The sequence below is a fragment of the Hemitrygon akajei genome, unplaced genomic scaffold (genome assembly GCF_048418815.1).
Source record: "Hemitrygon akajei unplaced genomic scaffold, sHemAka1.3 Scf000064, whole genome shotgun sequence".
Lineage (NCBI taxonomy): Eukaryota > Metazoa > Chordata > Chondrichthyes > Myliobatiformes > Dasyatidae > Hemitrygon > Hemitrygon akajei.
Window position 1 is genome coordinate 1,346,004 of NW_027331950.1, and position 24,838 is coordinate 1,370,841.

Consider the following 24,838-nt stretch of genomic DNA (forward strand, 5'->3'; position numbering starts at 1 on the left):
TGCCAACAGTTTAGTCTTACAGTGGATGGAGGAAATTGGTCCTTATAATTTGCGTGGAATACATTTCGGTTTTGATGAATCTTAAACAGGTCATTCTGGCAGTAGGTCTGTTGAAAACTCCTCAAATGGTATTTCATATATAAAGCAAACACGAGGAAATCTGCAGATGCTGGAAATTCAAACAACAACGCACACAAAATGCTGGTGGAACACAGCAGACCAAGCAGCCTTGTTTTCATAGATAAAGTTTGACTTATATGTCTGCACATTATGGGCCCTGCACATCACACTGTTGAGGGAAATGATGATGTTGACTGTTTAGCACCAAAAGCTGTTAAATGTTAAGCTGTGGATATAGACCTTCCATTTAGCAAATTAGAAGCTAAAGGGTTGGTAGTGTTAAGAATTGGGGGCTTATGGCAAGACGTTGCATAATGGACATGAGGACTGACACGTTTACAGAATACATAAGCCTGTTGGGTTTATAGAAGAAAGGCTTAAAACAAGGGAAGGAAATATATTGACTCGACTTAGAAATGCCCACACTATGCTTAATTATGCCTTGTATCTAATTGGAAAACTTCCTTCTGTGTCGTGTACATTTTACCATTATGGAACTGTCGAAACACATACTATTTCAATGTGAAGCGTATAAGGCTGAAGAAAAATCAAATGCAGTCTTCAGTACAATCTTTGCGAGGGTAGATAGTTTTCAGATAAAAACTTTATTAAATTATGGGACTGACTTTAAATTAATTCACAGTTTGAGCTGGAAAAGGCATGTAATAATTGTGTTAAGCCTAAGGAAATGACATATAGGGTAGCAAAGGTGAGTGGAATGTTGGATTATTGGGATGCTCTTAAAATCCAACAAAAGGCAACGAAAAAAGCCATAAGAATGGTCAAGATATGAGGGCAAACTGGCCAACAATATAAATCAGGATACTAAAAGTTTAGTTTTCAGTTACATGAAGAGTGAAAGGGAGAGGAGAGTTGATACTGGACCACTGGAAAATGATGCTGGTGAAGTAGTAATGGGGGACAAAGAAATGGCAGATGAACTTAATGAACAATCTTCACTGTCTTTTCTGGTCAGCACCGCCCCCACTTGTCCCATTTAACCTGTCTCATTGCGGGTGGACTTTAGGACCCGGGGGAGCTCAGGACCCGCCGCCCGCAGCTGCTGCTGAATCCCCGGTGTTTCTGTTTGGTTGACGGATGCGGTGAACGAGTTAAAATTAATCGATCGACAATTCTCATGTCGTGTTTATTTCACTTCATAGAACCATAGAACACTACAGCACAGAAAACAGGCCATTTGGCGCTTCTAGTCTGTGCGGAAACTTTATTCCGCTCGTCCCATTGACCTGCACCCAGTCCGTAACCCTCCAGACCTCTCCCATCCATGTATCTATCCAATTTATTCTTAAAACTTAAGAGTGAGCCCGCATTTACCACGTCAGATGGCAGCTCGTTCCACACTCCCACCACTCTCTGAGTGAAGAAGTTCCTCCTAATGTTCCCGCTAAAGCTTTCCCCTTTCACCCTAAAACCATGTCCTCTCGTATTTATCGTTCCTAATCTAAACGGAAAGAACTTACTCGCATTTACTGTCTATATCCCCCATAATTTTGTAAACCTCTATCAAACCTCCCCTCATTCTTCTACGCTTCAAGGAATAAAGTCCTAACCTGTTCAATCTTTCCCTGTAACTCAACTCCTGAAGACCTGGCAACATCCTAGTAAATCTCTGCACTCTTTCAATCTCTCCAACCTCTCCATGGATACCTCATGTCTGAACTTTCTGAACTAACCTCCCATGTGGGACCTTGTCAAAGGCCTTACTACAGTTCATGTAGACAACATCCACAGCCTTTCCTTCACCTACTTAGTTGGTAACCTCCTCAAAAAACTCTTTGAGAATCATTAAACATGATCTACCATGCACAAAGCCATACTGACTATCCTTAATCAGCCCTCGGCTGTCCAAATACTTGTAAATCCGATCTCTCAGAACATCCTCCAATAATTTACATACTACTGATGTCAGGCTCACTGGCCTTTAGTTACCTGGTTTTCTATTGGAGCCTTTTTTAAACAATGTAATAACAAGAGCTACCCTCCAATCCTCCAGCACTGCACACGTGACTGAGGACATTTTAAATATTTCTGCCAGGTCCCCTGCAATTTCTACTCTAGTCTCTCTCAAGGTGCGAGGAAATATCAAGTCAGGCCCGGGGGATTTATCTACCTTTATGCGCTGTAAGGCAGCAAGCACCTCCTCCTCTTTAATCTACAAATGTTCCATGACACTACTGCTTGTTTCCCTTCCTTCCATATACACTATGCCAGTTTCCTGAGTAAATACTGATGCAAAAAAACTGTTTAAGATCTCCCCCATCTCGTGAGGCTCCACACATAGACGACCACTCTGATCTTCTAGGGGACCAATTTTGTCCCTTACTATCCTTTTACTCTTAATATACTTGTAGAAACCCTTCAGGTTTTCCTTCACATTATCTGCCAAAGCCACCTCATGTCTTCTTTTTTTCCTTCCTGATTTCCTTCTTTAGTATTTTCTTACGTTTTTGATACTCTTTAAGTAACTCATTTGCTCTTTGTTGCCTCTACCTGCTGTACACTTCTCTCTTTTTCTTAACCAGATCGCCAATATCCCTTGAAAACCAAGGTTCCCTATGCCTGTTAACTTTGTCTTTAGTACTGGCAGGAACATGCAAACTCTGCACCCTCAAAATTTCACATTTGGAGGCCTTCCACTTACTGAACATATCCTTGTCAGGGAAAAAAAAACTTATCCCAATCCACTCTTCCTAGATCTTTTTTCATTTCCACAAAATTGGCCCTTCTGCTATTTAGAACCTCAACTCGAGGACCAGACCCATCCTTATCCATAATTAACTTGAAACTGATGACATTATGGTCACTGGACCCAAAATGTTCGCCTACACATACTTCTGTCATCTGACTGTCTGGTTTCCTAATAGGAGATCAAGTATTGCATCCTCTCTCGTAGGTACCTCTATATATTGATTTAGAAAACTTTCCTGAAAACATTTCACAAACTCCAAGCCATCTAGCCCGATTACAGTTTGGGAGTCCCAGTCAATATGTGGAAAGTCAAAATCCCCTACTATTACAACTTCCTGTTTCTTACATCGGTCTACTATCTTTATATGGAATTGCTCCTCCAATTCTCTCTGACTATTGGGCGGTCTATAATACACCCCTATTAGTGTGGTCACACCTTTCCTGTTCCTCAGCTCCACCCATATGGCCTCTGTAGACAAGCCCTCCGGTCTGTCCTGTCTACGCACAGCTGTGATATTTTCCCTGACTAGTAATGCCACTCCTCCCCCTTTCATCCCTCCCCCTCTATCACGTCTGAAACAACGAATATTTCTATCATGTAGAAACCTTAGGTGAGAGGTTATCTTTTTGTATTAATGTATTAAAAATAAATTATAAATTCTACCAATGAGAATTACAAATTCTCTTACTAAAGGATTCATATTCAAAATACTATCCAACTAATCAGATTCTTGCATATATGGAAACTTAGATAATTATTTTTGTAAAAAATGTCTAACCTGAAGATATTGCAGAAAGTGTGTATGAGAGAGAGAATATTTTCTAATTAACTCTTCAAAAGTCATCAATCGACCATCACAAAATAAATGATAATAAAAATAAATAAATCTGCAAAAAAAAGCAGATCCCCTTAATCACTAAAAATTAAACAAGTTTGGGAGAGAGAACTTAATGTGACCTTTGTTAATGAAGATGGTCAATTCTTCTTTAATATGTTCCAATCAGTGTTTAATTCAATTTAAAATTGTTCACTGTTACTATTTAACAAAGGAGAGAAGATCCAAAATATTTCCTAACATAGACAATTATTGCGATAGGTGTAAAACTGAAGTAGCCACTTTTTCACATATGTTCTGGTCATGTTCTTCATCAAAATCATTTTGGAAATCTTTATTTTCTACTATTTCTGAAGCACTGAAAATTAATTTACAACCTAATGTACAAACCTTTGATTTCTGTCTATACATGCAGTCCTCGCATGACCTTTATCCTCCTCCACCTCACTATCTGCTCTAACACTCTGGTTCCCCTCCCTGTGCAAATCTTTTTAAACCCCCCCCCCGAGCAGCACTGGCAAATCTACCCGCAAGAATGTTGGTCCCCCTCCAGTTCAGGGGCAAACCGTCCCGTCGGAACAGGCCCCACCTTCCCGTGAACAAAGCCCAATTGTCCAGAAACATGAAGCCCTCCCTCCTGCACCATCTCCTTAGCCACGTATTTGGCTGCACTCTCCGCACATTTATATTTACAGGGACTTTACTCCTGACGCCGGTCCCGGGACCCGAACAGTTTACAGACCCGGAGCGGAACCGGAGCAGATTCTCAGCCACTGGTTTACATCCCCAGTCGCGAAGAAAGGATAAAGTTTCCCCGTGAATTTATTCCCAGTGAAGGTGTGGAGATGGGACTTGGTCTCCGCGTTGTAAAATGAAACTGTCCCGGACTCGTAACTGAGATAAACTCCCACCCTCCCGGGGATGGGACCGGCAGCGAGACGGGACTCGGGGGAGGGGATACCGTACACGTCACAATCCCGATGTAACACGTCACAATACTGCCCGATGACCCAGAATCCAGTCTCCGGACTCAGACTGACCCGTCCCTTCCTCTCCACAGACTCTGCGGCGACTCCCAGCCACCAGACCCGATTCCCCGTCACCTCCACCTCCCAGTAATGTCTCCCCGATGTGAATCCCTCCGATCCCAGCACACAAATCCAGTGAGTGAATCTCTTCCCGGTGTCAGGGAGATTCCTGCAGGTCCCGGTCCGTCTCACACTCTTCCGATCCTCAGACACCTCGAGCAGCGGATTCGCCGTTTCCACATCCAGGGTGACAGAGACTGGGGGGAGAAGCAGAGAATTAGAGAGTCCCCGGGGATCGGGGGGAGACTCGGGCAGCGCGGCCCCGGGGATCGGGGGAAGACTCGGGCAGCGCGGCCCCGGGGATCGGGGGAGACTCGGGCAGCGCGGCCCCGGGGATCGGGGGGGGAGACTCGGGCAGCGCGGCCTCTGGAACCATGGGGAGACTCGGGCAGCGCGGCCCCGGGGATCGGGGGGAGACACGGGCAGCGTGGCCCCGCGGAACGGGGGGCCGATAAGAACCCTTGACTCGACAAAAGCAGATGGACAACTAACCCCAAGGGTTTTCCGCTGGACGGAGAGCAGAGAGACTCCTCAGACAGGGGAAACATCCTCCCTCACTCCTGCCTGTTGACCCCTGAAAGAATTTTGTGTTTCCATTAGATCTCCTCTAATTCTTCGAAACAGGGAACAGAGAACATAGAGCAGTACAGCACAGGAACAGGCCCGTCATTCAATGTTCACATTCATTTGTGAGTGTGAAGTGGGGGAGTGTGATGGTTTGAGACAGTAAAGGAGGTGATAATGGGAACCAGTAGGGGAGAGATGAATGGCAGATTGAACCAGGAGGGGGAGGGGTGGAAAGCCTGTGGGTGAACTGTGTGTGTAGACGTAATGAGAAGCTGGAGGGGCAAAGATGGCAGATGAGGATGACTTTGTCCCCTTTCCCACAACCCCATCCCCCGCAGCCCCTCATTAGGACAGGGGATGAATTTGCAGGAACCCTTAAGCAACACAGGTCTTGATGAAGTGTTTCAGTCTGAACCGTCGACTGTTTACTCTTTTCCGTAGAAACTTCCCGGCTTGCTGTTCCCCCAACAATTTGTGTGTGTTACTCTGCTTTAAATATACTCAATTATTTGGCCTCCACAGTTGCCTGTGGCAAATTCACTATCCTGTGGATAAAGGATTTCCTCCTCATCTCTGTCCTAAATGGACATCCCTATAGTCGGAGGCTGTGCTTACTGCGTTAACCTTTAGGGAATCCTACACAACGACACCCAAGTCCCTTTGCTCTTCCGATTTTTGAATTCTCTCTGTTTTCAAAAATGCCTATGCCTTTATTCCTTCTACCAAAGAATATGCACGATTTCCCTACTCGATAATCCATCTATCTCTTATTTGTCCATTTCCTGATCTGTCTCTGTCCTTCCCCAGATTCCGAGCTTCTGCAGCACTACTTGCCCCTTCACCTATCTTCATATCGTCTGCAAGCTTGGCCACAAAGGCAACAATTCTGTCATCCAAATCATTCTTTGTCTATCTTGGCTTTGTGTTCCTCAAAGAATTCCAACAGATTTGTCAGGCAAGGTTTCCCCTTAAGGGAAGGCATGCTGCCTTTGCCCTATTTTATCATGTGCCTCCATGTACCCAAAAGCTCGTCCTTAACACTGGACTCTAACATCTTCCCAAGCACACCACATCCAGACTAACACACCTATAATTTTCTTTCCTCAGCTGCTCTGCCTTCTAAAAGAGTGAAGTGACCTTTGCAATTTCCAATCGTCTTGAATGACCGAGTATCTAGTGATTCTTTAAAGATAATTACTAATGCCCCCATATTCTCTTCAGCTAACTCTTTCCAAACACTGGGGTGTAGTCCACCTGGTCCAGGTACCTTCAGACCTTCAATCGTCCCACGCACTTAGTAACAGCAACAACACTCATTTTGTCCCCTGACACTCTCACATTTCTGACATACAGCTGGTATCTTCCACAGTGAGGATTGACACAAAATACTAAACAAGTGCCTCTGCCATGTCTTTGTTGTCACATTTCTCCTCTTCAGTGTCATTTTCTTGGGGTCCAATATCCACTCTCACCTCTCTTTTACTCTTTACAGTTTTGTGTCCTCTTGAGTATTGTAGGCAAGCTTTCGATCCTATCTCACTTTCACTCCTTATGGCTTTGTAATTGCCTTCCGTTGATTAGCAAAATCTCAATAATTCAACATCCCGCTGATTTTTGCTCTATTGTATGTCCTCTCTTTCGCTTTTATGCTGTCTTTGACTACCCATGTCAAACATGGTTACCTCATCCTCCCTGAATAATAATACTTCATCTTTTGGATTTATCCATCCGAATTACCCCTGGAATTCCAGTCTTTGTTGTTCTCCAATCATCCCTGCTCGTGTCCCCTTCCAATCTATTTTGGTCAGCTCCTCTCTCATCCCTCTGTAACTAACTTTACCCGACTCTGAAATTGATACATCTGAATTTATCTTGCTCTCAAACTCTGGGGTGAATTCTATCATTTTATGATCACTGTTTCCTGAAGGTTCTTTTACCTTAGTCTCCCAATCATACCTCCCATTGTGCTCAACCACAAGCTGTCCTAAAAACCCATCTCGGGGGCATTCTACAAATTCCCTCTCCTGGAATACATCACCAATATGATTTTCCCAGTCGACCTGCATGTTGAAACCCCCCATTCCGATCGTCCCCTTGCTCTTTTTTTCTATCTCCTGGTGTAATTTGTATCCCATTTTGATCCTGGCTACTATTTGGAGGCCTGTATATAATTACCATCAGGGTCTTTTTACCCTTGCAGTTTTTTAACTTTACCTGCAATGATTCGACATCTTCCAATCCTATGTCACCTTTCTCTAAGGATTTCATTTCATATTTTACCAACAGAGCCTCCCCAGCCTCTCTGCCTACCTGCCTGTCCTTTGAATACAAGGTGTATCCTTGGATGTTAGGCTTCAAGCCAAGATCTCCTTTCAGCCACAACTCAGTGAAGCCAACAACGTTACACGTGCCAATCTCTACCTGTGCTACAACATCTTCTACCTTATTCCGTATACTGGTGCATTCAAATATAACACCTTCAGTCCTGTATTCATCAGCCTATTCCACACTGTCCACATGAACTTAAGCAAGGCCTTTGATGTCGATGATAAACCACATTTCGGGTATTGTCTGCATTTCCAGTTCCCCAAATATGGGAAAACATAGAAAACCTACAGCACAATACAGGCTCTGCAGCTCGCAAAGCTGTGCGGTACATGCCCCTATCTTAGAACTACCTAGGCTTTACACATAGCCCTCTGTTTTTCTAAGTCCACCTAGCCATCCAGGAGTCTCTTAAAAGACTCTTATCGTTTCTGCCTCCAACACCACCACTTACAACCCATTCCATGCACTCACCACTCTGTGTAAGAAAAAACTTACCTCTGGCATCTATTGTGTACCTCCTTCCAAGCACCTTAAAACTATGCCTTCTCATGCTAGCCATTTCATCCCGGGGAAAAAGCCTCTGACTATCCACACGATCAATGCCTCTCATTATCTTGTACACCTCTATCACCTGTCATCCTCCATCAGGATTCACTCAACCTATTCTCATAAGGCATGCTCCCCAATCCATGCAACATCCTTGTAAATCTCCTCTGCACCCTTTCTATGGTTTCCACGTCCTTCCTGTAGTGAGATGTCCAGAATTGAGCACAGTACTCCAAGTGGGGTCTGACCGTGGTCCTATACACGTGCAACATTACCTCTCGGCTCATACAGAATCCCACAATTGATGAAGGCCAATGCACCGTATGCCTTCTTTACCACAGAGTCAGCCTGTGTAGGATGTCATTACACTGGACAGGAGGATGTTACCAGGACTGGGGGTGCTTGCGTTAAAAGCAGAGAGTGGATAAGCTTGGTCTATTTAACTGGAGTGTAGGATGTTGAGGAATTACCCCTTATTGAGGTAAATGCATTCATAAATAGCTTAGATAAAGTGAGTCTTTTTTTCTGAGAAATTAGAGTACAGAACCAGAGGGTTCAGATTGAAAGTGAGACGGGAAATTTTTATGAGGTATCTACAGGGTAACATTCTCACAGAGAAGGAGGTGATCCAATGCTGTAGAAACAGGTAAAATTAAATATTTTAAAATAAATTTGGACAGGTACATAGATAGGAAATGGTTAGAGGGATATGGGGCAAACACACACAGATGGGACATGCGCAAGAAGATATCCTAGTGTTGCAGATGCATGAAGTGGGCTGTGGGTTTAACATCTGTCAAACCCTTCCCAAATCATCCTTCTGAGGAATCTCACCCTGGAGTCTGTCTGTGAAGTGTTGATGTGACGTCACGTCAGAGGGCAGCTCAGTGTTGACCATGTGTCACACTCTGATACTGTGTATGTGTGTGTTGATTGTGGTAAATATCAGTGTGTTTGTGAGTACACATTGAAGGAGAGTGTGCACGTTGAAGAATTTGTATGTTACAGTGTGTCATCACATGTCTGGTGTGTGTTGACAATGTGTCACACATGATTGAGTTGTTTAAATGAATAAATGACTGTCTCTGAAGAGACTGGTTTCCAGGTTACTGAGGGAAGTAACAACGTACATTGCTGAGGGTCTGACTGCAATCTACCAATCCTTCCTGTGTATGTGTGTGAGGGAGCTTTGCCAGGCCGGTTATGCTGTGTGTGCTTCTCCCGAGATGAAATCTTGACCCATGTCAATGCTTGTTGGTGTGTCCGGGCTCATTCTCATGATGCTTCAATGTAGTGGTCTGATCACCATAAGACATAGGAGCAGAATTAGGCCATTTGCCTATCGAGTCTGCTCCGCCATTCAATCATGGCTGATCCTTGTTTTTTCCTGCTCAGCCCCACTCCGCAGCCTCACCCCCACAACCTTTGATACTCTGTTCAATCTGGAACCTATCGAGTCTGCTCCGCCATTCAATCATGGCTGATCCTTGTTTTTTCCTGCTCAGCCCCACTCCCCAGCCTCACCCCCACAACCTTTGATACTCTGTTCAATCTGGAACCTATCGAGTCTGCTTCGCCATTCAATCATGGCTGATCCTTGTTTTTTCCTGCTCAGCCCCACTCCCCAGCCTCACCCCCACAACCTTTGATACTCTGTTCAATCTGGAACCTATCGAGTCTGCTCCGCCATTCGATCATGGCTGATCCTTGTTTTTTCCTGCTCAGCCCCACTCCCCAGCCTCACCCCCACAACCTTTGATACTCTGTTCAATCTGGAACCTATCGAGTCTGCTCCGCCATTCAATCATGGCTGATCCTTGTTTTCTCCTGCTCAGCCCCACTCCCCAGCCTCACCCCCACAACCTTTGATACTCTGTTCAATCTGGAACCTATCGAGTCTGCTTCGCCATTCAATCATGGCTGATCCTTGTTTTTTCCTGCTCAGCCCCACTCCCCAGCCTCACCCCCACAACCTTTGATACTCTGTTCAATCTGGAACCTATCGAGTCTGCTCCGCCATTCGATCATGGCTGATCCTTGTTTTTTCCTGCTCAGCCCCACTCGCCAGCCTCACCCCCACAACCTTTGATACTCTGTTCAATCTGGAACCTATCGAGTCTGCTTCGCCATTCAATCATGGCTGATCCTTGTTTTTTCCTGCTCAGCCCCACTCCCCAGCCTCACCCCCACAACCTTTGATACTCTGTTCAATCTGGAACCTATCGAGTCTGCTCCGCCATTCAATCATGGCTGATCCTTGTTTTTTCCTGCTCAGCCCCACTCCCCAGCCTCACCCCCACAACCTTTGATACTCTGTTCAATCTGGAACCTATCGAGTCTGCTCCGCCATTCAATCACGGCTGATCCTTGTTTTTTCCTGCTCAGCCCCACTCCCCAGCCTCACCCCCACAACCTTTGATACTCTGTTCAATCTGGAACCTATCGCGTCTGCTCCGCCATTCAATCATGGCTGATCCTTGTTTTTTCCTGCTCAGCCCCACTCCCCAGCCTCACCCCCACAACCTTTGATACTCTGTTCAATCTGGAACCTATCGAGTCTGCTCCGCCATTCAATCATGGCTGATCCTTGTTTTTTCCTGCTCAGCCCCACTCCCCAGCCTCACCCCCACAACCTTTGATACTCTGTTCAATCTGGAACCTATCAAGCTCTACCTTAAATATGCCCAACGAACTGGTCTCCACAACTGCCTGTGGTAACAAGTTCTGCGTATTCGCCACCCTCTGGGTAAAAAAAAATTCTCTGCATCTCTGTTTTTAAATAGACGCCCCTATATCTTGTGGCTGTGCCCTCTTGTAGACTCCCTCACCATGGGAAACGTCCTTTCCACATCTACTCTTGTCTTGACCTCTCAACGTTCAAACTTTTCAAGGAGATCCCCACTCATCTTTCTAAATTCCAGCGAGTACAGGCACAGAGCTATCAAATGTTTCACGTATGCTAACCCTAACATTCCTGGAATCATCCTTGTGAACCTCCTCTGAACCCTCCCAAATGCCTGCACATTATTTCTTAGATGAGCAGCCCAAAACTGTTCACAATACTCAAGGTGAGGCTTCACCAGTGCCTTATAAATCCTCAGCATCACATCCCTGCTCTTGTACTGAATGCTGATGTTGCATTTACCTTCCTCACAATTCACTCTACCTGCAAGTTAACCTATACGGTGTTCTGCAGAATAGAGGTCACCAACCAACAGGGGTCAACCACCTTTTTTGCACCACGGACCGGTTTAATATTGACAATATTCTTGTGGACCGGCCGACGGGGTGGGGGGGGGGTGTTAGTCACAACCGGAATATAGGTGATAAGTCAACTATAACTCACTTACAAGTGGCTCATACACTCGATTTTATTTCTCAAAGGGTTTATCTAACGGATTCAATATTAAACAGACAGCACATAGTTTCCTCGTATGAATACAGTGATAAGTCATATATAACTCATAAGTCAATAGCATCATAACATTTTAAGTAAAGTTTGGATTATAAACACAGCTCATATTTTCCTCGAATGTACATATAAAATCATTCCAACAAACCAATATCGCTGAATCAGTGGGAGACCAGGCCTTGTTTCCCTGCAACAAGACAGTCCCATCCAGGGGTGACGGGAGACAGCGATACTCAAAGGGAGTTCCTTATTTACAGTCTATTTCGCAATTTACTTTTCGTGGCTCTCAGCACTTGTTTCTGTCCCGCTTGCTCTCATTTTGTTTGGCACAATAAACTCAACGGGTTTGTCTTTAAGTGCAGGGTGCTTGGACTCAAGGTACCGAAGCAGCTTGGAGGGCTTCATTGCCTAATTAGGCAGCCTCCGGGCCTGAACTCCAGCCTCCCACCCGCCCGCTGCCAGACGTCTTGGCCAGGTGCGGCTGGTCGTGGGTGGGGTGAGAAGGCAAGGTAAGGGCTGGAGGTCCCCGGGCCAGGGCTGCGGCTGTCGCAGTCCGGAGTGTGAGGAGAGTGCAACGGGGCACCCTTGTAGGTAGGTAGGATCTATCGGCCAACAAAAGTGTGGCTGGAGGGATGACTTTCAGTAGCTGCTCTGCTACTTACGAAACCCTGAGCCCGAACTAGGTCTTCTGTGAATATTTTAGCACCGGGTCCCCCACAAACATACGGTGGGCTAACCAGATTTAGAGGTGGCACCCGTCTGTCCGCACTCCAGGCCAGTGGCAATGGCACTTCTCGCCGGCCGGTTACCTGAGACCGACCAGTGATCCCTGGTGCGAGGGCGTCACTGATGACTGATGACTTCGCGTGGGTTCAAGTTCAAGTGGGCATGACAGGGAATGAGGAAAGGTGGAGCTAACTTATATCGCCAAATCATATCGTTTCCTCGTGGCCCGGTAGCGCATGCTGGTTGTTGGGGACCGCTGTTTTCGAGCACCTTCTCCCTTGTAACAATAACTGCACTCACTTCTCCTCCCTTGCACCCTTCAACATCTGGCACAGTGCTAGTGTCCTCCACAGTGAAGACTGATGCAAACTACTCATTTAGTTTATCTGCCATCTCTTTATCCCGCGTTATTATATATCCAGCCTCATTTTCTAACGGTCCTATATCCACTCTCACCTCTGTTTTTTTTTACAATACTTGAAAAATAATTTGATATTGTTTGCTAACTTGTTTTACAAAGACAGGTGTGCAAAAAGGGCCTGAAGGATCTTTGGAGACTAGAGTCACCCCAACCACAAACTGTACCAGTTGCTACAATCCGGGAAACGGTACTGTAGCATAAAGGCCAGGACCAACAGGCTCCGGGACAGATTCTTCAACCAGGCCATCAGACTGCTTAACTCATGCTGACACAACTGTGTTTCTATGTTATGTTAACCAGCCTGTTATACATACTATTTATCATTAATTACTATGAACTGCACATTTAGATAGGGGTGTAACATTAAGATTTTTACTCATGGATATGAAGGACGTAAGTAATAAAGTCAATTCAATTCCATGTTTCATTTTCCCCTCTCAATCATTCTTTCAGTCCCTCTCTGTAGGTGTTTAAAAGCTTCACAATTCCCTGCCTTCCTATTAATTTTTACTTTGTTGTATGCCCACTCTTTTGCACTTAGATTAGCTTGTCTTCCCCTGTCAGCCACGGTTGTACTATTTTGCCTTTTGAGTATTTATTTATTTTTGTAGTACATCTATCCTTCACCATCCTCATTTTCCCAGATACTGACACCGTTTCTGCTCTGCACTCATCCCTACCAGCAGCACCTCCTTGCCAACTCCTCTCTCAGACCACTGATTTCTTTTACTTCTCTGAAATATTACAACATTAGACTTTACTTTCTGCTTATCAAATTTAAAGTTGAACTCAGTCATGTTGTGAGCACTGCCTCCTAAGGTTTCTTTTAACTACTCAGCTCTGGTTCAATACATAACACCCAATCCAGTAGAGCTGTTCCCCGAGTAGGCTCAATGACAAACTGCTCTAGAAAGCCATCACATTGCATTCAACAAACTCACTCTCTTGAGATCCTTTACCAACCTGATTTTCCCAATTGCCCTGCATGTTGAAATCTCCCATGATTATCATAACATTGTCCTTTTCATCAGCCTTTTCTATTTCCAGTTGTAATCTGTGGGCCACAACCCACTGACTGTAGGGAGGCCTGTATCTGACTGCTGTCAGTGACATTTTTACTTTTGCAGTTCCTTACCTCAACCCACAAGGATTCAACATCTTCCAATCCTATGTCACATCTTGCTGCTGATTTACCAGCAGAGCCCCACCACCCCATCAGCCTTCCTTCCTTCCTTCCACCGATACATTGTGTAACCTTGGACATTCAGCTCCCAACTACAACCATCCTTCAGCCACGATTCCGTGATGGCCACAACATCATACCTGACAATCGGTAATAGTGCAACAAGATCATCCACCTTATTTCTCATACTCCATGCATTGAGATATAACACTTTATGTACTGTATCTGCTACCCTTTTTAATTCTGCATCTCTAATGCACTGATACTCACCCTGCTGGCTGCAATTTTCTCCTCTCATCTGTCCGCCATATCTGACAGTCTGACTGCATGCTATCTTTGCATTTATACCATCAGTCCCATCTCTTCACTCCAGATCCAACCCCCCACACCCCCACCAAATTAGTTTAAACCCTCCCCAACAGCTCTCTCAGACCTCTCTGTGAGAATATTGTTCTCCCTCGGGTCGAGGTGCGACCCATCCCTTTTGAGCAGGTCATTCGTCCACCAGAACAGATCCCAATGAACCAAGAACCTGAATCCCTGTCCCCAGCACCATCTTCTCAGCCATGTTTATCTGTCAAATTATCCTGTTCCTACCCTCACCAGCACGTGACACAGGCAGCAATCCAGAAATTACAACCCTGGGGGTGCTGCTTCTGAGCTTTCTACCAAGCTCTCCAAATTCTATTATCAGGACCCCTTTGCTTTGACATCCTATGTAATTGGTCCCACAATGTACCAGGATATCTGACTGTTTTCCCTCCCTCTCTAAAAATGCTGCATACACGATCTGAGATGTCCATGACCTTAGCACCAAGGAGGCAACATACCATTCTTGTGTCCCATTCATGTCCATAGATTCTCCTGTCTGCTCCCCTGTAGATTGAGTCCCCTATCACTACCACTCCCCTCTTCTGCCTCTGACAACAGTGAGAGATGCTGATCCAGAAGGTGGAAGACCTGAGTCAATCAGACACTGGACTCACAGGGCACAAAGGACTTGTGTATTTTCCTGACAATCTCGGTCACCACACTGATACCCGCTTTTATTCCCTACAGTATCATGAAATCTGTATTAATTTCCCAGCTCCTGTGGTAGGATACAAACTAGTGTTTTGGTGTGTCAGTGCAATGTGCCTGGGATCAGGACACAGTGGTTCATCTGCCAGTCCCATGTATTGGTTGTATTGTGACCCTGTGCTGGTGTGTTCAGGGGTCTGACATCTCCAGCTGACCATGTGACAGTGATGCCTCCCAGTCGGTGGGGTTGATGCGGAATAAACTTCAGTTCCCCTTCAGCCTGTTATTACAGCCAATCTTTGCCTCAAGTTATGAATTAATTGTGTCTGATAAACAAGAAAAAATGAATCTTTGTAAGTTTTACCTCGGTTAATGGCATCAAGTGTTTCTCTCAGCACTGTGTTCAACAAATAGAGGTGATCGAATTTTTCAACCGGTAGGGCCTCATCTGTCACTGACAATTCCTGGACATCGTCACTGATTCTGTAAATATTAAACTGCTGGTGATAAACTGGAATTTTGAACAATTTTACAAATCCATAGAGGGTTTCAGTAAAGAGCATGTCCTACCTCCTGTTCCAACAAGCTTCCTCCTGAAATAAATAAAAACACAAATCTGATTAGATTTGGACTTACTGTCCACATCCTGAATTTCATCCAAATCATTACAAAATGTTGAAAATTCCCACTCCCACGGTCACCCACACACACCAGCAATACAGAACCATGGGGAAAATTACAGGAAAAGTTTCTGAAAGTTAGACCAATACTGAGATGATGAAACTTACGGGAAAGACAGGACAGACTGTGCATTACCATCTGGATAAGGCGTCAGAATGATAAAATGGAACAATTTAAGATTAGTGATGGATTTGCTTGCGCGAAGGTGGAAAAAGTACCTCATTATGGCGAACACGAGAGGACACAGGTGCTTGGAAGTAGTACGGAGGAGATGTCGGGTAAGTGTTTTGGAATGGGTGGAATGAGCTGTCGGCAACGAAGGTGGAGGCGGATGCGATCGGGTCTTTCAAGAGACTCCTACACAGGTACATGGAGCTTAGAAAGATAGAGAGCTGTTGGTAACTCGAGGTAATTTCTAAAGTCAGTAGATGTTCGGCACAGCATTGTGGGCCAAAGAGACTGTATTGTGTTGTAGGTTTTTTTTTTGTTTCTATGTTTCTATTTATGGGGAGACCTTCAGCCAAAGATAAAATGTCAGGTGGTTCTTAATAAATCCCACAAGAAATTTAGTGAGGATGATGTGGAACTCAGTGCCACAGGAGTGGATGAAATGGAACAGCAGAGATTGAATGTAATGGGGAGGCTGGATAAACACGTGAGGGGCCAGGAAAATTGATAGAAGATGGACCTAATGCCCTGCTCATGACAGAAAATGGGACACAATCCCATGTAAAACTTATCCAAAAAATTAAAGACAGTGAAAGTTTCCGTAATCTGATGACTGAAGTGCCTGTATTGTGCTGTAAGTTTTCAATGTTTATATTTCTACGTTTCTAATGTGAAACTTAAACGAAAAATCAAAGGAACATGGAAAGTTTCCCTAATCTGACGGAAACCGGACATGGAGGATAAGTCTGACGCGTGGGTCAAATTCTTTGTTCTCACTGATTGACAGAGAGACCCTCACACCCACCGCACCAGACACACTCACAGCCTCTGATTGGAACTGGGTGTTAATGGAAGTTTTAGAGGATATTTAATGTGGTAATTAAGGACACAATCAGCAGCTCTGTGTTATGATCAGAGTAAATCATTTCAGAGAAGATTGCATTCTGTCCTGGGATGTACAGAAGTTGTGGAAGTCCAGTTTTGGGACAACAACAGTCCTGAATAGTTGCATCGATTGTTTGCTGAGAAACAGTTTACTGTCATTTGTAAATGCTGAGTGTAAGAGCAACACGTCTGTTTTCTGTCTGCATTGTATTCTGAGTTATGTGTTTATTACGAAAACCAGTCATGTGAGTGGGGACATGGTAAAAGCGAAGGGAATAAGTTACGTATTCGTACTTTGTTCTGGGCTGTTTTGATCCTGGGACTGGCAAATGCCATATCTTTTGTTGACCGATTCCTTGCAGTTTAATTTACGATTAATTATGCAGAAAATTCATCGCTTAAATATTGTATGTTGCTGATAAAGGATCAAATATCTGTCTCCGACATTTTAGAATGTCATTAGCGGAGTGATTGGAGGTTCATCATGCGAGGAGAAAACTCTGTGTGAGGACACCAGCAGCGGTAATTGATTTGGTAGAATTGGCCGCTGTGCTGTATTTATTTCAAATATACTACTGTTCATTTAGTTCAATTTGACAGAAATAAATTGAAACGTAATCCCTCACCTTGAGAAATATCACACCATCTTTCTGATCCATCTGTTCCTTTAACTTTGAGATTTCCTCCTGAATAAACCTTATATTCTCTTGAATCTTCAGAAGATTTTTCTCCATTGGATTTAGAATCCTCGCCTCTTCTTCCCTGAGATCCCTGAGTAAGCTCTGCTGTTTCTCTGTGATAATCTGGTGCAGTTCAGCAAACTGGGATGTGATGTGGGACTGAACGCTGTGTGACAGTTTCTGTCGAATGAAAGGTGAAGATTAGTTTACTGCATTGCTGTGTTGTATTCCCTTATGACATTAAGGTGACCATTCGGCCCATTGGGGTCCATACTACTTCTGAGACATTCCCGTCAATCCCATTCCATCAAGTTTTCCTGAAACCTATTCTCCCTCATTGACCCATTAACTCCCACCTGATTCACACACACTCTCCATCACCTTCACAGGGTTAATTGTATTAACCATTTAACCAGCATGTTCTTGGGATGTGTCTAAAACCGTCATGGCCACAGGGAGAGCATGAAAACTCCACACAGACAGAAACCGAGGTCAGGATCGGACCCAGGTCACTGGAGCTGCGATACTCGGCTATTCTGCATTAAATGGAGCAAAACCCGACAGTAATATCAGAAATTCCGCTCAGGAAGCCTCACCCGAACTCCGGAAATCTTCGCTTTCTGTTGCTGCTCCTTTTCCTGGAAGTCTGATTTCTTTTTTGTGAGAGAGTCTAAGGAAGATTTTAGCTGATCCTGGAAGTCAGAGAGTGAAGGAAATAGAAACAAAGATGCATCAAAGGAAACAGGTGATCAAACCCGATTATCACACAAAATGCCGGAGGAACTCAGTGAGTCAGGCAGCATCTATTCAGGGGAAATAAACAGTCGGTGTTTCGGGATGAGACCCTTCATTAGGACTGGGAAGGAATGGGACAGAAGCCAGAATAAAAAGGTTGGGTATGAGAACCAGCTGACAGGTGACGGGTGAGACAACGTGAGGGGGAACGTGGGGGAGGGTGATGAAGTGAGAAGCAGAGAGGGGACAGGTGGAAGAGATCAGGGCTGGAGAAGAAGGAATCTAATACGAGAGGACAATCGACCATGGAAGAAACGGGGAGAATTTGGGACTGTTTGGAGCCCTGAATGGTGGTGAGGCAGGGGTTGGTAGGAGTCAGGTGTAGCACTTGTCCCGTTTGCAGGTATCGGTGTCAGGAGAGAGACCAGTGGGGAGGAGCGAGTGGATAAAAGGGAGTTGTGTAGAGAGCGATCCCTATAGGGCGCGGAGAGTTGTAGTGGTGGAGGGTGGGAGTGGGCCCGTGCCTCGTGTTAGAATCCGTTTGGAGATGGCGAACGGTGGGGGGGATGATATGTTGTTTATGGAGGCTCGTGTCGTGGACAATAGACGATGGGGTGAGAATCAAATTCGAGTCAGTTTTACCTTGTAGAGTGTAACAGCTTCTTTAATCGGCATGAAGCGGTGCTCTCGGTGTTCCTGCGCAACCGCACAGATCACACAGATCAGTGTCTTGTCCGTTTCACAAAACAGCTTCAGTTCTTCCTCATGTTCCTCGCAGTAAAGTTTACTTCTCTTCCCTTTGGGATTCAGGTTTATATTTCGAGCTTTTTCAGCCAGATTTGCTAAGGCCCGATTCACCCTGAGGCTGCGGTCAGCAAACTCCTCTCTACATTCCGGGCAGGAGTTTCTCTCCTCCCTTTCCCAACACCGTGTGATACAAGAGCGACAGAAGTTGTGTCCGCACTCCAGTATAACCGGATCGGTGAAGAAATCCAGGCAGACGGGACAAATTGCCTCTTCGGTCCAACTCTCGGCCCTTCTTTTCGAAGCCATGTTAACTCCCAGCACTTCCTGATTCAGAATGCTTTCACTTTCGGGGAGCTGCTGATCCCCTGCAGTACCGCTATTGTCCACTACGCGCGCTGCAGTCTCAGGGAATGAATATTATGTCACTGCGTATGTTCAGTGGGAAAGAATTGTGGCCATTTCCATATCAGCGTGGGATCAGAAACACATTCAGTAGTTCCTAACAGAAATGAAAACTCGGCTATGGACTGCCTAAGCCCGGCTACGAACGGAGGAGTGTTGGGCATGGTTCTAGCAACCCCATCCCGTAAAAACCCAGTGCGACAGAAACGTCAACTAAATCTCTAAAGGCCTCATCCCTGGGATCGGAAGGACGTTCCCCTGGAAGACGATTGAATCGTGTGGATAGAGGGAAGCCACAGGCCCGATCAAATCACGGCCCTGGGCAGAGGAATCTGGCGAGCTTGTGTCCCGGTGGCGTGATGGGCTAAAGAAGAAGCAGAACAGAAATGAAAACGGACAGAAAAGCCTGGTTCAGTCTGAGGCAGGACTGAAAGGGGCAAATTCTGAAAAGAGAGGCACAAGAGACTGCAGATGCTGGAATCTCGAGTAGGAAACATGATGCCAGAGAAACTGACCAGTGAACTACTGGGGTACCGCAAGGCTCAGTGCTGGGACCCCAGTTGTTTACAATATATATTCAGGATTTAGACGAGGGAATTAAATGCAGCATCTCCTAGTTTGCGGATGACACGAAGCTGGGCGGTGGTGTTAGTTGTGAGGAGGATGCTAACAGGATGCAGGGTGACTTATATAGGTTAGGTGAGTGGGCAAATTCATGGCAGATGCAATTTAATGTGGATAAATGTGAGATTTCCACTTTGGTTGCAAGAACAGGAAAACAGAATATTATCTGAATGGTGGCCAATTAGGAAAAGGGGAGGTGCAACGAGACCTGGGTGTCATTGTACACCAGTCATTGAAGGTGGGCATGCAGGTACAGCAGGCGGTGAAAAAGGCAGATGGTATGTTGACATTCATAGCAAAAGGATTTGAGTATAGGAGCAGGGAGGTTCTACTGCAGTTGTACAAGGCCTTGGTGTGACCGCACCTAGAGTATTGTCTGCAGTTTTGGTCCTCTAATCTGAGGAAAGACATTCTTGCCATAGCGGGAGTACAAAGAAGGTTCACCAGATTGATTCCTGGGATGGCAGGACTTTCATATGAAGAAAGACTGGATCGACTAGGCTTATACTCACTAGAATTTAGAAGATTGAGGGGGGATCTTATTGAAACGTATAAAATTCTAAAGGGATTGGACAGGCTAGATGCAGGAAGATTGTTTCCGATGTTGGGGAAGTCCAGAACGAGGGGTCACATTTTAAAGAAAAAGAGGAAGCCTTTTAGGACCAAGATGAGGAAAAAGTTCTTTACACAGAGAGTGGTGAATCTGTGGAATTCTCTGCCACAGGAAACAGTTGAGGCTGGTTCATTGGCTATATTTAAGAGGAAGTTAGATATGGCCCTTGTGGCTAAAGGGATCAGGGGGTATGGAGAGAAAGCAGGTACAGGCTTCTGAGTTGGATGATCAGTCATGATCATGCTGAATGGCGGTGCAGGCTCGAAGGGCCGAATGGTCTACTCCTGCACCTAGTTTCTATGTCACGCAGAATCTGTGGAGAGGAATGTACAATCGGCTTTCAAGGTCGAGATCATTCATTCCGAAATGTCGATTTTCCATTTCCCTCCACAGATGCTGCCTGACCCGCTCAGTTCCTCTAGCCGCTCGATTTTGTTGTCCTCCGGGTTTAAGAGAGACAGACTGGGCTGTAAAACCGGGGTTAAGTAAATATTTAAAGCAGCTATTAAATCAGTTCATGCTGTCAGGCTCCCGATGGTTAATCCCTTATCGTGCACCAATTTCATCTCCAGATATTATCTGAAAACCCCGTCTCCCTGTCCAGACTCCATATCAGAGCTCCGTGTCAAGATTCCTCCTGCTCGCTGTTCAAAGTTCACGTCTGCGCAAGCATCCCAACTCAATCTCCGTGCCTGAGTCCTGCGCTTGGGTTCTCCTCAGTCGCTTTGAGTAACAGAACGAACTGGCCATTTCCGTGCTACCTGTTCCCTTCGGCCAAAAGGGAGGGTCACCAGTAGAAAGGAGAGTCAGACAACATTCCCTTCCGTCCCCCAAACCCGGATGTAGATCCAAGCTACTGTAAACTACCACCAACAGCCCCTGTCTCTGTCCGCCTTGGTGGACTCCGGTGCCGAGGGAGATCTGTTGGATGAAGACACAGCTTCCCGGGCCGGAATTCCTCGGGAGCCGTTGAGTACCCCTCTGGAGGCCCGGGCACTGGACGAAAGACATCTGGCCCGAGTCACTCACTGAACACCACCACTGTCTTTGGTTCTCTCTGGGAACCATCAGGAACAGGTACAATTTCACCTAATTTCCTCTCCTCAAGCGCCTATAGTTCTTGGGTACCCCTGGATAAGCCGCCATAACTCCCACATTGATTGGTCCACTGGGAAGACAGCCGGCAAGAGTCCGTTTTGTCACTCCGCTTGTCTACAGTCGGCCCTTTCTCCTGTAAAAGCCACCGCGACCTCGTCTGCCGTTGAACCCCCTGACACGTCCGGGGCTCCAGCGGAGTACCACGACCTGGGGCAAGTGTTTAGTAAGCACCGGGCCCTTTCCCTGCCTCCACTCCGACCATACGATTGTGCTATTGACCTTCTCCCCGGAGCTCCTCTCCCCACCAGTCGGCTCTATAACATGTCCTGACCAGAGAGGGAAGTAATGGAGGATTACATCAGCGAATCTCTCGCGGCGGGCATTGTCCGACCTTCATCCTCCCCGGCGGGAGCAAGGATCTTCTTTGTGTGGAACAGGGTTGGTTCACTACGTCGTCCATCGACTAGCGAGGCCCAAATCATAAACCATAAAGAACAAGTATCCACTGCCCCTCATAAACTCCACTTTCCAACCACTTGACGGAGCCACCATCTTCTCCAGGTGGGACCCACGAAGCGCCTGCCATCTGGCCAGAATAAGGGAGGGAGACGAGTGGAAAACGGCATTTAATATCCCTCCAGCCACTTCGAATACCTGGTCATGCCATTTGGCCTCACCAATGCCCCCGCTGATCTTCCAAGCCCTGATTAACGATGTCCTAAGAGTCTTGATTAACCGTTTTGTGTTTGTTTATCTGGATGACATCCTAATCTTCTCCAGCAGTTTCCAGTTCATGTCCGTCAGTTGCTACAGAGGCTTTGGGAGAACAGATGATTGGTTAAAGCTGAGAATTGTGAGTTCATCTCCTGAGGGAACATCACCGAGAGCGGGCGAGTGAGAGCGGATCCCGAGAAGATCCGGGCGGTGGCTGAGCGGCCATGACCCACGACACGCAGGCAACTCCAGCCATTTCTGGGCTTCGCGAACTTCTGTCGCCGGTTCATCAGGGAGTATGGTCGGGGGGCGGCGCCCCTTACCCACCTAGGACCCCTTTTCATTGGGACCCCGAAGCTGACTCAGCTTTCTCGGAGCTGAAGAGAAGTGTCACCTCCGCTCCCATCCTAGTCCAACCAGACCCCTCTTGTCGATTCATTGTGGATGTCGACGCCTCCGACTCTGGGGAGGGAGCGCTCCTCTCCAGAAGTTCAGGTCCTGATCAGAAACTTCATCCCAGTGCCTTCTTTTCTCGCCAGCGGTCTCCCGCCGAATGAACTTACGACGTAGGGAACCGGGAGTTACTGGCGGTCAAACTCGCTTTGGAGGAGTGGAGGCACTGACTGGAGGGAGCGGAACATCGGTTCATCATCTGGAGCGATCGCAAGAACCACGCATACATCCAAACCGCATAACGCCCGAATTCCCGCCAAGCCCGCGGGGCATTATGTTTTGGCCGGTGCAGGTTCACCTTCACCTATCGTCCGGGGTCCAAGAACGGGAAGCCCGATGCTCTCTCCCGTCAATACATTTCCGAGGAGGGCCTTCCCAACCCCGAGACCATTCCTCCACCATCCGGTGTAGTGGCTGCCCTCACCTGGGATATCGAGGCCATAGTTAAAGAGGCCCAACGGACTCAACCTGACCCAGGCAACGGACCCTCCAATCGCACCTTTGTGCCCGATTCCGTTCGATCTCAGGTTCTCTAGTGGGGGCACACGTCTCGTTTCGCCTGCCATCCCGGGATCGATCGGACTCTGTCCCTCCTGAAGAGACATTTCTGCTGGCCCTCCATGGACACTCCCGTTCCTTTGTCTCTGTCTGTTCTGCCTTTGCACCCGTGGAAAAGCCTCCCACCGACCACCTGCTGGATTGCTTCGTCCCCCTACCTGTCCCGAGCCGCCGCTGGTCTCACATCACGCTGGATTTTGTTACGGGACTACCTCCTTCAGATGGGAACACTGCCGTACTCACCGTGGTGGACGGCTTCTCCAGAGCGGTGCACTTCATAGCCCTTCTCAAACTCCCTACAGCTCGGGAGAACAGCCGACCTTCTCGTCCATCACGTCTTCCGCCTGCACCCCTCTGACATTATTTCTGACCGGGGTCCCCAATTCGTCTCACAAGTTTGGAGATCATTTAGTCAAGCCCTGGAGCCTCAGTAACCCTGTCATCCGGACCCAAAGGCACTGAACTACCAGGAACAGGACTAGGGGTAAGAAGGCAGCAAGGACAGTGGGAAAGAAAGGACGCTGGACATGACACAGGCTCCGGACGAGACAAGGATTCCGGGCCTGGGCTGGGACTTGACGATGATAGCGGAAGCAGGACATGGAACTGGGAACTGGGAGCCTGGGCTTGGACTCCAGCCAGAGACTGGACAAGGACCCAGAACCTGGGTCTTGCCTCGGGCTCGGACTCCAGAACCAGGCTCGGACAAGACGTGGCTACAGGACAAGGAGAGTCACAGGACTTGACGTGAGACTCCTGGACAGGACAAGGGAACCCCAGCACCGGGCTGGGCAAGGTACACCTGGGCTGAGCGAGGCACATGACAAGGACGAGAACACAACGCCGTGGCTTGAACAGGCGAAGGACCTTGGACCTGACTGGGACTGTGCGAGATCCCAAAGCCTTGACTTGGTCGAGGAAAGAGACAGGGACGCAAAACACAGAGCCGAGGGAGAGACAGGGGACAAGGAAAACCAAGGCCCCTCCTTGGATACAGGACGTAGGCCCGTGAGTCATTACACAGAACACAGAGCCGGACGGGACCCCCCTCCTGGATACAGGACGTAGGGCCCGTGGAGTCATTACACAGAACACAGAGCCGGGACGGGACCCCCTCCTTGGATACAGGACGGGACTCATTACACAGAACGCTGAACACGACAAGGACGGTTCCCAAAGCTAGGCAGCGGCAAACGGGCGGACCTGCCTAGCGGAGTTGTGGACACACAAAGAGTAGTTCCTAACAGGGCAAGGCTCCCGACACAGGCAAAGACGAGACAAGGTTCCAGGCAGAGGCGAGGCGAAGGGAGGCGATGCAAGGCTCCAGGCAGAGGCGAGGGCGAGGTACGGCTCCAACACAGGCGAGGCGAGACAAGGCTCCAGACACAGGCGAGGCGAGGCAAGGTTCCAGGCAGAGGCAGAGCAAGGCGAGGCGAGGTGAGGTAAGGCTCCAGGCAGAGCAAGGCGAGGGCGAGGCTCCAGGCAGAAGCAACACTAGGCGAGGCGAGGCTCCAGGCAGAGGCA

The 24,838-nt window shown here is 47.0% G+C and overlaps 1 protein-coding gene across 1 annotated transcript; it reads right to left on the minus strand.

The window, feature by feature from the left end:
• Nucleotides 1–4,187: 4,187 nt before the first annotated feature.
• Nucleotides 4,188–23,593, minus strand: LOC140721915 (zinc-binding protein A33-like). Its single transcript, XM_073036738.1, has 8 exons — nucleotides 23,558–23,593; nucleotides 22,123–22,175; nucleotides 18,748–19,021; nucleotides 17,967–18,062; nucleotides 17,317–17,550; nucleotides 15,527–15,549; nucleotides 15,321–15,439; nucleotides 4,188–4,950 (listed from the first exon to the last, which is right to left on the minus strand). The coding sequence occupies exons 1-8, from the start codon at nucleotides 23,591–23,593 to the stop codon at nucleotides 4,400–4,402; spliced, it is 1,386 nt and encodes a 461-aa protein (XP_072892839.1). The 3' UTR covers nucleotides 4,188–4,399.
• Nucleotides 23,594–24,838: the final 1,245 nt, after the last annotated feature.